This window comes from Penicillium pulvis (assembly GCF_028828015.1).
Source record: "Penicillium pulvis strain IBT 33274 chromosome Unknown contig_23_segment0_segment0, whole genome shotgun sequence".
Lineage (NCBI taxonomy): Eukaryota > Fungi > Ascomycota > Eurotiomycetes > Eurotiales > Aspergillaceae > Penicillium > Penicillium pulvis.
The window spans coordinates 1161537-1173847 of NW_026643075.1; the positions used below are offsets into that span (position 1 = coordinate 1161537).

A 12311-nucleotide genomic window follows, 5' to 3' on the forward strand; every position below is an offset into this window, starting at 1 on the left:
TAAGACTACCTTTTAATGATAGTGATAAAAGCCTATAAATTATTATATATTAGATCAAGTCCTACTTATTAGAGAATATTCTTAATATTTTCTTCTTCTATTTTAAATTTGTTATTACTGATTGTATATTCTAATAACCCTATTTCCTATATATAGAATTTATAGCTATTTTATTAGAATAAATTAGTTATTCAGACTATCAATCTTTAACCAAGTACTATAGCTTTAGAATACTGATGAAATATTTGAAAATAAATAAAGTAAGAAGGTTATATTCTTTTTACTATATAAGCTATTAAAGATTAGGAAAAATTCATAATCTATAAGATAGCGCTTATACATAATATTCTATATTCTTTACTCTAAGATTAGCTTTATAGAGTTAGGACTTTATTAAATTATATATAAATTTAAGAAGATTAACTAAAATTAAGAAGATAGAATTAAAAATTAGATTATATCTCTAGATATATATAGAGCTACTCTAAGACCTAAGAATATCTAGGAAGTACTAAAATTTTCCCCTTACTACATAAGGAATAACCCCACTATTGACTGTTTACAGAAAATATATTTATAACTAAATAAAGTAGTATTCAAAGCTTTCTATCTAATTCTTAGAAAATTATAATTATATATATATAAAGTATAAGGATCTTAGAATAGTATAAGGCTAGTTAAATCTAGTCTAGAAGATAATCTTTTGGAAAAAAGGATTAACCTAGATCATATATATGACTTTAATAAGATAGGTTTTATAATCGTATTAACTATAATTATAAAAGTTATAATAAGAGTATAATATTACATTCAGATCTTATTTTTATAATTTAGAAATTATAAGTAGATCACTATAATTGAATCTACTAGTATATCTAGTTTTGGTCTTTCTTTGATGTTTATCTTTAAGAGTAGATAAATATTATTAGATAGGGATAAGGGATTCTAAAAGACTGGTATTTTAAGATTAATAAAATTAGAAAAACTATATATAAGATTAGAGTTTATAAGCTTTAAAAGGTCTTTTTTTCCTTAATTATCTTAAGAATAAAGAGGAGATAATAAATATTAGTTCCTAGTTAGTATAGAAGTTATTTAATTCTATAATTTAATAATATTTATAATTATATTAATAAATTAAATCTCCTTAATATATATTTATCTATATACCTTTAAGCTTTTAAGTTAAATATAGGTAAAAATAGCTCTACTATAATTAGTTTAAATCTATATAATCTTAAGTAAGTAGTTTTAAAGCTTAATATCTATCTCTAGAGTACAATACTACTAGTAGATTATAGAAGTAACTTAAATTAGAATTTTATTCTAAAAACCCCTAAAGCGCTAAAGTAGCTCTATTAATAAGCTTTTTTTACAAAAAAAGCTTTTCAAATATAATTTAATAGGCCCCTCAAGCCCTCAAGCCTATAAATTTTATAAGATACTTAGCTCGCCTTTTAGTCTATTATCTCCACTTTATTATTAATCTATTATCTTATAAATAGATATTACTTTAGTTTTATAGATTATATTTAGTCTTTATTTTTCCTATTTAATCCTATGATAGGGGTTAGTCTATCTTTCTTAAATTAATAGCGCCTAGATCAACTATATATATTATAGATCTATAAAACTTCTATATACTCCCAAGTTAATTAGTACTTTTGACTATATAAAGTAAGATATTTACTTTAATCTTTTTAAGTATACTATCTACTATATTATTATAAAATATTATTATTTATATATATATATCTTTATTCTTTATGAGATTCTTGGAGTATTTTCAACTTATAATCTCTAATGTCTTAGATTCTATCTCCTATAATCTTATTGATATTATAATTATAAATACAGATCTTACATAGTTATATTCTATTCTTAGGGCTAATTAGCTCTTAAATCCTTATTTATAGATCCTTAAGAGTTATATCTTTGATCTTAGGACTTTTTACTTTTATTTCAGTTCTTAGGATAGATACTAGAATAATATTAGATATTAGAATTTAATAATCTAAGTCTATTCTTAACTCTTAACTTTAATATCTTACCTATACTAATAGATATAGTCAATTTTTAAAGTATAATAAGTCTCTTCTCTATACTAATAATCATATTAATTTCTCTAAATATCTTATTTAAGTAGGCTATAAAGTTACTATAGCCAATAAAGATACAATATATAGCTATACTTAAATTACTTTATTAATTCCTATAATACTTATAGATATAGATTCTAGACTAATCTCATACTTATCTATAAGAATATATTAAATTATACTAAGTTTATCTATAATAAAATTATTAGTTATTCATTAGAAACTATCTTAATTACTACTTTATAATATTGTCTTATAAAGTTAGGGGTTTTAATATATTATATGATATTAATTAATTATAGTAATTATATTCATATATTAAGGCTTATCCTTAAGTCTTAGTTATAATTATATTATTATGAATTAGTCTTATATAGACTTAGATCTATAGAGTAAATTCTTATTAGGTAATATTAGATAGTATATAAAGCTGAAATTATTAATTCAAAGTACTTCTATATAATTAAATATAGAGAACCAAATGAATTTATATTAAATATATTAATAAAAAGAAAGACTAGACTAGAAAAAGCTAAGATAGTAAGGGAGTAGAAATCTTTTATATAAAGTAAACTATATATTAGATTTCTTATATTCCTATTATATTAAATTATTCTATCTCTAAGCTACTTAGGCTTAATTATTAAGTACGAATACTTATATAATCTCTTATGAATATCTTTCTTATTATAGTATAGTATTTCTTATTATACTTAGGTAGCTAGTACTAGTTTATTCTATATATAAACTAGCCTATTAGCCTTTATTACCCTACTTAATCAAATTTAGTCAATATATTCAATAGCCATAAAGCTAAGAGATATGATTATTTTTAGCACTAGGTAAGAAAAGGCACTAATTTAGTAGAACCACTTAATCACCTTTAAATTCTAGGGTAATCTAGATTAAATAAGTAGGCACACAATAATCAAAATATAAGAGTAAATCATAGATAAATAGAGCCACTTAAAATACCATTAATAAGAAGAGCAAGAAAAACCCCTACTTTAATGATACCAACCAAAGCTATATAATTGATCATTATCCTTAGGATAAATCCCCCATGATATCCTCGTCCATCTCCAAACCAGCATCTCCACCTAGAGATGGGTTCATAACTGTAGCACTAGGCCATGCTTGTTGGCCTTTCACAACATTATCAATAAACTCCTCACTCAAATTTAGCCCATTGCTGTTTTCTTCCACACCACCAAAAAGGGCTTCAAGTAACTGCCTCTCTCCCTCAAACTGTACTTGCGCCTTGGTCTCACGAGAGACCTCCGGGAGAGAGGACATATCTGCGAACCGTAACATTGTATCCTTAGAATATAGTTGAGGCTGTGCTAATGTCGCATCTATAGCATTAGACACAACAAGTGATGCTAAATTGGCTTTAACAACTCCATTAACATCCATAGGTGATGGTGATGTGTGGGACTGAAGTTCTGCCACAGTTAGGGCTGCAAAGACCTTCTTGGCCTTGATTAATGAATGTGTTGAGTATGCATTCACTACCTGCCAAACAAGGCCCGTGTTATTGTCCTAAAAAGAGGCGATTAGTCCTAGGAGCACACTAGATAGTAACCGTGGCGTGAAAACACATCATCACCCACCAGATGCCAAATATCCCTAGCAGCATCTACTTCCGCCTCTAGCCTCTTCATATCCCCACGCTCAAAGGCTTGAGCGAAGCTGATGTAAGGTTTGGCCAGGGATTGGAGTGTTTTGATCACATGAGGTGCAGTTATACTCGGAGGAGAGCATAGCTAATGGAAGCAAGCATTAGTAAGGTCAAGGTTTCATCATCCCACAGAAGATGCAATAAAGGTCACTCACCTTGCCCTTATCGAGTAACCCTACCAGTAACCATTTTTTATAAGCCTCAACCATTATCATGCTCACAGAACCCATCGTTGGCATAGAGATTACAATGCCCAAGAAATGCGATGCCTTGCGCCACTCTTTCAGCGCAGAATAAATCATCCCACCATAGAGAAAGTACCGCAAGTAGTCTCTGTACGATAACTTTGATGCAAGACCGGTAGTCTCATTGATAAACGACTGACTCGATTCATGCTCTGCACAACGTATCGAAAGTGAGTTGGACGAAGCACGGCTCGGCAGCGCAGGAATATGGCATATATGCTTGTTCAACACCGGCAAAGCACAGGTATACGCCCTAGCCGCAAGACAGAGCTGGGCTAGAAGTAGGTGGGTTGATGTTAAGACAGCACATGATGGATCAAGCCGCAATAGTGCATCCTTAATCAGTCGAGCGGCCAACAATGGCTATTTGGTGTCAGTCAACCGTTTAACGGTCAGATGAGCCAGAAAAGCCTTTACTTTACCTTTGAAGTAGCTTTCGCAGCTAGTACCACGAATTCAATCAACTGGACCCATTCGTGACCGATATATCTGACTTGAACACGATCGAATACCTCCAAGTAATGTGCTGACTTTGACCATAGTCTTCCGAACGGGAATAATTCTGTTGGTAGGATCCCACCAGATGCTTCCTGCAGAGTGTGGATCTGAAGACGCAGAAGAAGCAGGTAAGTGATTGAGTCGTCTGAAGGATCAAAATGCTACATCAATAAGTCAGTTGATCGGCCTTGAAGTGCCATGAGAATCGTGTATACTCGCATTCAAGAGTTCCTGATCACGGGCAATAGATCCCAGATCTCTCTTCGATATCAATTGCCGAATATACGCAGTATGGTCGCGCAACTGGCGGTCATAGTCCTCATTTGAGAGGCTAACTGGGTCACGGAGGGCTGCTGACGCCGCGACCAGGTCGGTGACGATAGACATGCTGAGCCCGATACTACGTACTGTCAGTGTCAAAGAAAGTGAACGTAGACAGAAACCTACTATCAGGGTTTAACTGACGAGAACGAAGACGGGGATCACTTCGTGTGCTCAAGGGTCCTATATGGGTTGAGCTTGAGCGAGGAGCAGCTTGGGTGAAGCTAAGTGGAGATGGGAAACCATGTTCCCCACACCGCTCCAATTGTGCCCCTCGTCTTGACTCATGGTTTAGTACCGTCTTTTCTTTGCCCGTCCGCCCCGAGTTCTTTTACCCCTCAGTCTTCTCCGTGAATCATCAAACGTCGATCACCCCAGAAAGCAGTACAATGTCACTGACCGAGTCTGCTGCGGTAGATGTGGCTCGAAGCGCGTCCCTCGCGTCTCGCAAACTCGCAATCCTCCCCAATGCGGCTCGGAATGAAGCCCTGACAGCACTTCACAACGCCTTGAAAGAGAACCGAGCCACGATTCTTGCAGCCAATGCGAGGGATGTGGAGGCTGCCACTCGTGCCGCCAACAGCGGTGATCTCAACCACAGTGTTTTGAAACGTTTGGATCTGTCTCGGCCCGGCAAGTATGACGATATGTTAGAGGGGATTTTGAGTGTCCGCGACTTAGAAGATCCTGGTAAGTCTACATCCCACTATTCTTCCACAACTACGCTTCCTTTCCAGAAGGGAATGCGATCTTGAAACATCTGAATGCAACTAACCGTGCCAGCGATACACAGTTGGCAAAATTACAATGCGGAGCCTGCTAGACGAGGGCCTGACTCTGGAAAGAGTCAGTTGTCCGATTGGTGTCCTGCTGATCATCTTTGAGGCTCGTCCAGAGGTTATTGCAAACATCGCTGCCCTGGCCATTAAGTCAGGCAATGCTGCAATCTTGAAAGGTAACCAAAGTCCTCCATTTGTGCGAGATATGCAACCATTATTGATACACTCTAAATAGGTGGGAAAGAATCCCTAGAATCTTTTGTGGCCATTGCAAATGTTGTGTCTGATGCCATTGCTGGCTCCCCGGTGCCAGTTTCATCAATTCAACTTGTCAAATCGCGGGATGCAGTTTCGTCTCTCCTGGCCCAGGATTCGCTCATTGATCTTGTGATTCCCAGAGGATCCAACGAACTAGTTCGATTTGTAAAGGACAACACTAAGATCCCTGTCCTTGGACACGCCGACGGTCTCTGCTCCGCCTACCTACATTCGGATGCCAATATCCACACAGCAGTGAAAGTTATTGTGGATTCAAAAACGGACTACCCGGCCGCTTGCAATGCGTTGGAAACTTTACTTGTGCATGAAGATATCTTGGACTCCATTTTCCCCGCCGTTGCAACCGCTCTTATTGACAAAGGGGTCTCTCTCCGGTGCGACGAGGCATCCAAGGCGGCTTTGTTGAAGACTTTGCCGACAGAGAAAAGCACTGGGGTGCAATTAGCTACGGAGGCAGATTATGACACCGAATTCTTGGACTTGGTGTTGGCTGTCAAGACCGTCCCTGCTACAACTTCGCCAACCTCAGCTGTTGAGGCCGCCATCGAACACATCAATCTACATTCGTCCAAGCACACCGAAATCATCTTGACCGAGTCCCGAGAGCTGGCGAACTTGTTCATGAGTGGCATCGACAGCGCTGGAGTTTACTGGAACGCATCCTCCCGGTTTGCCGATGGAATGCGCTACGGGTTTGGGACAGAAGTGGGCATCAGTACCAACAAGATTCATTCTCGGGGCCCCGTCGGGCTCGAGGGCTTGACCATTTACAAATACTTGATTCGAGGCAATGGTCATGCAGCGGGGGACTACCACGATGGCCCGGGTGGACGGAATTATATCCATTCCACCCTACCCTTTTAGTATAAAGTTGTAATCCTACATAGAGTCTACCAAAAGCCATGAATACAACGAATTTTTTTTTCTTTTTGAAACATTTCGCAGTCGTAGAAAAGATGAGGACAAAGCCGGATGCATTTTTCTTTTGCGCCTCCTTCCATTCGTAAAGTTCTGTCTCGCCACCCATCAAAGACTTGTTGCCTCTTTAGGTACATCGACTTGGCTCTCCAGTCAGACCTAGCGAGATATCCAGACACCCCATAATTCCATGCGATTGGAGATTCGCCGTAAGACAAACGCACAGCAAAACTAGTGCCTGTACCACTATCCACCCAAGGTTCTTTAGACCTTGAAACCCTTGGAGCGTCTGCGACCACGGGCACGCTCGAACTTCCGGCCCTTGCTGGCAACGTAGGGCTTCTATAGCAATGGCAGATAGGTTAGCATATAAATTTCAAATTGAGCCACATCATTGAATCTAAAAATACTTGACGCACCTTGTGGGAGTGGGGACCGAAACCGAAGTGCTTAACAGCCTCGCGGGCGTTCTTAGGGCCACGCAGGAGAAGGGTGTTAGCACCGGTAGGGGCGCGCAGGGCGAGCTGGTCCAGAGTCAGGACCTCACCACCGGCCTTCTCGATGCGGGCACGGGCGGTAGCGGTGAAGCGCAGAGCAGCGATGGACAGCTTGGGGACGGACAGAAGGCGGTTGTCATCGGTGACGGTACCAATGACAACAACGGTCTTGCCCTTCTGAGTCTCGTTGATGTTCGAGGCGACACGCGAGATCGACACGGGGGGACGGTTAATGCGAGACATGAAGAGACGACGGAGAACCGCCTTGTTGAAGTTGGACTCGGTGCGGCCTGTCAGAGACCCCAGATCAGTATTGGTTCGAACGCACAAATGGCCTCCACTCATGCGGCGTTGCAAATGAGAAAAGTTGAGAGATTTCGATGGGGATTCATACGAGCAAGGAAGCGGTAGAGCTTCACGAGCACCTGCAAGTAAACGTTCTCGCTCTTAGGAGCCTTGCGGTGGCTGCTGCGCACATGGTGCCGGTCCAAGTCGATACCTAAAAATTTCCAACATCCGTCAGCTCTGGAGATATTTCAGAAGTAACACCGAGAATAGTTGATGTAACGATGTTTGCATTCACAGCGACGAATCTAAGGGTTCTGGAATGGTAGCACATACCCATGGCTGCTGGTATGAATTGAACACCTGGAGTTAGCTTGCTGTCGCACCCGTATGGAAACTGCAGGAGGTTTTTGGTCTTGGACTTTCGGCTGCGCGGGTGTGTGTGGGTTGAGCCCTACACTAGCCCTAATCTGGAAGGGAACGAGTCACGTGTGTGAATGCATTACAAAGTGGCCGAAATCCGCTGTCACCTGATTGCACCCGATTGATCCAAGTGGCGACTTCTCCGCTTAGCGGTGTCCACCCAAATATTCTAGTCTACGTTGTTTAGTGGAGTACGAGTACGTACATATATGCATACATACATACATACATAATAATAATGTTAATAATAATAATAACAATTGTAATTTACAGTTTTGGTTAGTCAGGATACAGTAAGAGCTCCAAGCCTGAGTTTATCAAGTTTGGCTTGCTGATATTGATAAATCTGAAAGAAAAAAAAGTGCACTCTACTTAATCTAGATGTACTCTGCCGCCGTTGGGTTCCTGACATAGCTGAAATAGGCAGAAAAGGAAAAACTTTATATACAGCCCCCCTTCTTCCCGCCACAGTTGTGAGGTGAATGGGAAGAGAGAGAAAAAGAGGGAATGGGAATAGGAAATATATGCCAAGTAAACCCGAAAAGAAAGGAAAACAACTCTCATCTAGGTATGTTGCACTAATCCTTATCACCGAGAGTGACAAGGAAATCCCGCGTCAATTCGAAGCTGAGCCAACTGCTAGCCATGCTGGGTGCGACTTTCAAAAGATTGGGCCCAATTCCTTTGAAGAGTCCTCGCAAGCCCTCCTGTGCCACAATCACTCGTATGGCATCCCAGATCGATTTATACTGATACCCCATTCCGGACATGGTGTTGATCTGAAAGCGTCGCCGCAGAACGTCACTAGTTTATATTAGCCTTCACGGTACATAAAATACAGAACAAGAGACAAAAGCATAAGGAAACATACAAGGGATATGTGCATGTTTGAGCCACTGCCCCAGAGATTGCACCCGCAAGCAGCTTTCGCCACGAGCTCGGATTCTTCTCTCCATCTGGTGTCAAGTATGTTCGGACCGATTCGTAGGTCATAAAGTTCAGCCCCACCTGTAACCATTAGCAAAGACGTCCAAGGAACTCCGGCGGGATATAGAGAAAAAACTCACGTAAGGCGCCACTCCCACAACAGTAGGGGCAATGCCACGGTAGAGCGCAACTGTACCACCCTCGTTCTTGTATATTGAAACCATGGTGGTAAACATGCCTGGCAGTTTCTGAGTGGGGTCTCGATTCCCGAGATCTGCAAACGAAGCAGACTGGATAGAAAGTCGTGTACGAACAATGTCTAAAGGGTAGGTAAACGTCACGGACGTAATGCCAGCAGCAGCACCGCATAGGAGGCGGCGAGCCGGTGACATATCGCCATCAGGAGACTCGGCGAACTGCGGCAAGGTCAATCAGCAATCCACACTTCTAACGCAGGAGTAGTACTTACCTTCTTGTAAAAATTATAGCTTCCAAATTGAACTGCAGAGTAGGGAATGATACGAATACAATTTGTCCCATTGCCGCGCATGAATCCTCGCCAGCCTTCCTCGCGGCCCATTTTCCCCAGAGCCTTCCAAATGGAAAGTTTGTACTCTTCACGCCCTACACTTTGAATCTGCAGGAGGATTTTCAAGCGTTCCAGCGGTGATACAATGGTCCGGGAGACTGCGCCGGCCACTCCACCTGCCATGAATGCGGCGACAACTGGCTCAGCAAGCCTCTTTCTTGCTTGACCCATCATTGATGGCGGTCGAGGGATAGATTCCTAGTTGAAGACGAATAATCAGCCTACAGGGTGTTGACAATGGGGCCTGAACTCCTACCAACCTTTGCCGGAGTTGGGGGTAACTGTAAGCTCTGCAACGCAGGCTTTGTTGCATCATCCACCCCACTGGTCTGTGTCCCATTTTGTCGATTGAGGCTCATTTTGGCAGCATACAGTACGCTTTGACGACAGCAGGTTCGCAACTTTGAAAATACAAGATACGCCACCAGCGATATATTGAGCTCCTCTCACTCTCATGCACCCAAGTTTCCTCAAAACTAAACCCAATCCTTGTATCCGAGGAAAAGCGCGAATGTAATCTCGAATGCCTGGCCGTCAAGATTTTGAATCAATAACCCACCACAAGAAAGTAAGAGTCTGTTTTGGATTCAATGTGCTGGGTGCCAGCCATGAAGCTTGTCTGTAATCGTCACTGGCAAGTGCTTTATAGGTCCATCCTTCCGTAGACCTAACAATGATGTTTTTTCTTGAGGAATCCACTGGCTCGACCGAAGTGCTGGTAAATGTAGGTAGTCTCAGAAGGTGCCAAAAAACCACGGTGAGGTTTGCCTCCTCGAAGACCAAGGGGTTGTGAGAACTGCAATTCTGTCCCAAACTGTTCTTAATCGTACCGTCGATTTGCGAAAAATGATTTTGTTCTCTGACTGAAGAGAAAGATTGGAAGCCTTGAAGAATGTTTCAGGGACAGAGAAGTTTCCCGGAGAGGGTGTGCGAACTAAGCTTTAAAGTGGAGGGTTGGAGAAGGGTGAAATACACATCATGCCGACTGCCGACATCTACGGTACCTCCCGATGGTGCCACACCTGAAATAAGGATATCATAGATTATGAGTTTAGGTTTAATTCTATAATTTTCTTAATGACTCTTGACGACTGATAGATCCATATAATCTAGATAACAATATTATTTACTACGGTATCCATATAGTATCATGGATAATGTACATCATATCGTCATCATTCGATGAGAAACGACTTGTTTCGCTTTCATCATCACATTCCTGCATACATGGTCTCTATAGCCCGCCTGTCCACCGCCCAACCTCAAGGATCTCATTCTCTTCACCTTCACCTTTTCCCTCTAAACTCTCATCCTCGTGTTGCTCTTTGCGCCATGTCTCGATCAGGAACCACCCTTTATGTCACCGGCTTCGGCCACGGTACCCGAGCCCGCGACCTTGCCTACGAATTCGAACGGTACGTGACGCCCACATCCGCCGCCATGAACCCACGATCTACGATATCCCTTTCTTCCCCTATACCCCCTTCAACACCATCCCCGACGCTACGATGAGCTCCCTGTAAATCCCGGAATGAAGCTGCTGTGATATCGGTAATCGGATGTGTTTTTACTACCTGGAAGTTGCTTCTTAGGAAAGCTACGGAAGGAAAAAGAAGACGCCCTTGGCCCTCGGTCATGTGTCATGGCTGCACTCTCATCTTGGTCTTGCAACTTACGTGCTGATATTTGCATTAGATATGGTCGCCTGGTTCGCTGCGATATCCCAGCTCCTCGTACTCCCTCGAGCCGATTGTAAGCTCCACCCCCTGCCAGTGTTAGCTGTGTTTTGGTTCCTAACTTGAGTCCTAGGTTCGCCTTTGTTGAATACGAGAGCCGTCGGGATGCCGATGATGCCTATCACGAAATGCACAACAAGCGCATTGGCCGTGATGATCTGCTGAAGATCGAAGTAAGCTTAAGCACTTTCTCTGCTACGGTCGTAGCTTACATTTTCTCCAGTGGGCGCGTACTCCGCCTTCCGCCTCATGGCGGTTCGATTCTGGCCGCGACCCTGCTCGCGACCCTGCTCGTGATTCTGGTCGTGATTCTGGTCGCGAGCGTCGCCGTGACCGTACTCCTCCTCGCCGTGGCCGCTCTCCATCGCCTCGCCGCAGCCGAGGTGGCGACTACTCCCCGCGACGTGATGATCGGTATGAGGGGCGTGACTACGATCGTCATGACCGGGATACCGATCGCCGCGACCGTGACGTCGACCGTCGAGACCGGGATAGCGACCGCCGTGATCGCGATCGCGAACGCTCTCGCGACCGTTCCCGTAGCCCGGATGACCGGGACCGCGATGCCAAGGATGACCGGGAACGACGCGATGATGATCGCGAGCGCCGTGACGATGAGCGTGAGAACGTTCCTAATGGTGAAGACAGGAAAGGTATGTCGAGCTCCCCTCCTCAACATGAAGGCTGCGACTCATAATTTAAAGTACCCCTGGACCCCGTGCCTGCTGCTCATGATGAGCTTGATACTGCTGAGTAGATCAACTCAGTACCATGTTTTGTCGAGTTGCACCCCCTCTTCCTATGCCAGGAATTCGTGCCGATCGTCTCGTATTTCTACATGAGTGTCATTGGCCTTTGATCAAACGATGAGGGGTTTCACCAGAAAAGTTGGCTCTGGCACCCCTTGTCGCATATGTCGAGTCATTTTCTTCCCTGATCCCCCGATTCCGCCCAAGTTTGATCCTGCAGTTCTTTCTGGCTAGGGGATCCGTGACGGCCCTTAACCCCGTGTTTGATTTCTTTTTGTGGTTGTT

At 42.2% G+C, this 12311-nt stretch overlaps 5 protein-coding genes across 5 annotated transcripts; 2 read left to right on the top strand and 3 right to left on the bottom strand.

Moving 5' to 3' along the window:
- Window positions 1-3146: 3146 nt before the first annotated feature.
- N7503_004694 (putative COP9 subunit 3) lies at window positions 3147-4910 on the bottom strand (the record flags this gene model as incomplete). Its single annotated transcript, XM_057064241.1, has 5 exons — window positions 3147-3641; window positions 3713-3865; window positions 3936-4388; window positions 4448-4684; window positions 4743-4910. The coding sequence occupies 5 exons, from the start codon at window positions 4908-4910 to the stop codon at window positions 3147-3149; spliced, it is 1506 nt and encodes a 501-aa protein (XP_056921984.1).
- A 323-nt stretch (window positions 4911-5233) lies between these two features.
- Window positions 5234-6766, top strand: N7503_004695 (glutamate-5-semialdehyde dehydrogenase; the record flags this gene model as incomplete). The annotated part of the gene is made up of 3 exons (XM_057064242.1): window positions 5234-5534; window positions 5638-5799; window positions 5859-6766. The coding sequence occupies 3 exons, from the start codon at window positions 5234-5236 to the stop codon at window positions 6764-6766; spliced, it is 1371 nt and encodes a 456-aa protein (XP_056921985.1).
- A 318-nt stretch (window positions 6767-7084) lies between these two features.
- N7503_004696 (60S ribosomal protein eL18) lies at window positions 7085-7942 on the bottom strand (the record flags this gene model as incomplete). Its single annotated transcript, XM_057064243.1, has 4 exons — window positions 7085-7162; window positions 7240-7607; window positions 7712-7816; window positions 7939-7942. 4 exons carry the CDS (start codon window positions 7940-7942, stop codon window positions 7085-7087), a joined length of 555 nt encoding a protein of 184 aa, XP_056921986.1.
- Window positions 7943-8603: 661 nt separating this feature from the next.
- On the bottom strand, window positions 8604-9900 carry N7503_004697 (putative mitochondrial carrier protein; the record flags this gene model as incomplete). The annotated part of the gene is made up of 5 exons (XM_057064244.1): window positions 8604-8829; window positions 8897-9033; window positions 9093-9368; window positions 9422-9739; window positions 9802-9900. The coding sequence occupies 5 exons, from the start codon at window positions 9898-9900 to the stop codon at window positions 8604-8606; spliced, it is 1056 nt and encodes a 351-aa protein (XP_056921987.1).
- A 973-nt stretch (window positions 9901-10873) lies between these two features.
- On the top strand, window positions 10874-12034 carry N7503_004698 (RNA-binding protein; the record flags this gene model as incomplete). Its single annotated transcript, XM_057064245.1, has 5 exons — window positions 10874-10956; window positions 11237-11293; window positions 11351-11450; window positions 11501-11930; window positions 11982-12034. The coding sequence occupies 5 exons, from the start codon at window positions 10874-10876 to the stop codon at window positions 12032-12034; spliced, it is 723 nt and encodes a 240-aa protein (XP_056921988.1).
- Between the last annotated feature and the right edge of the window lie 277 nt (window positions 12035-12311).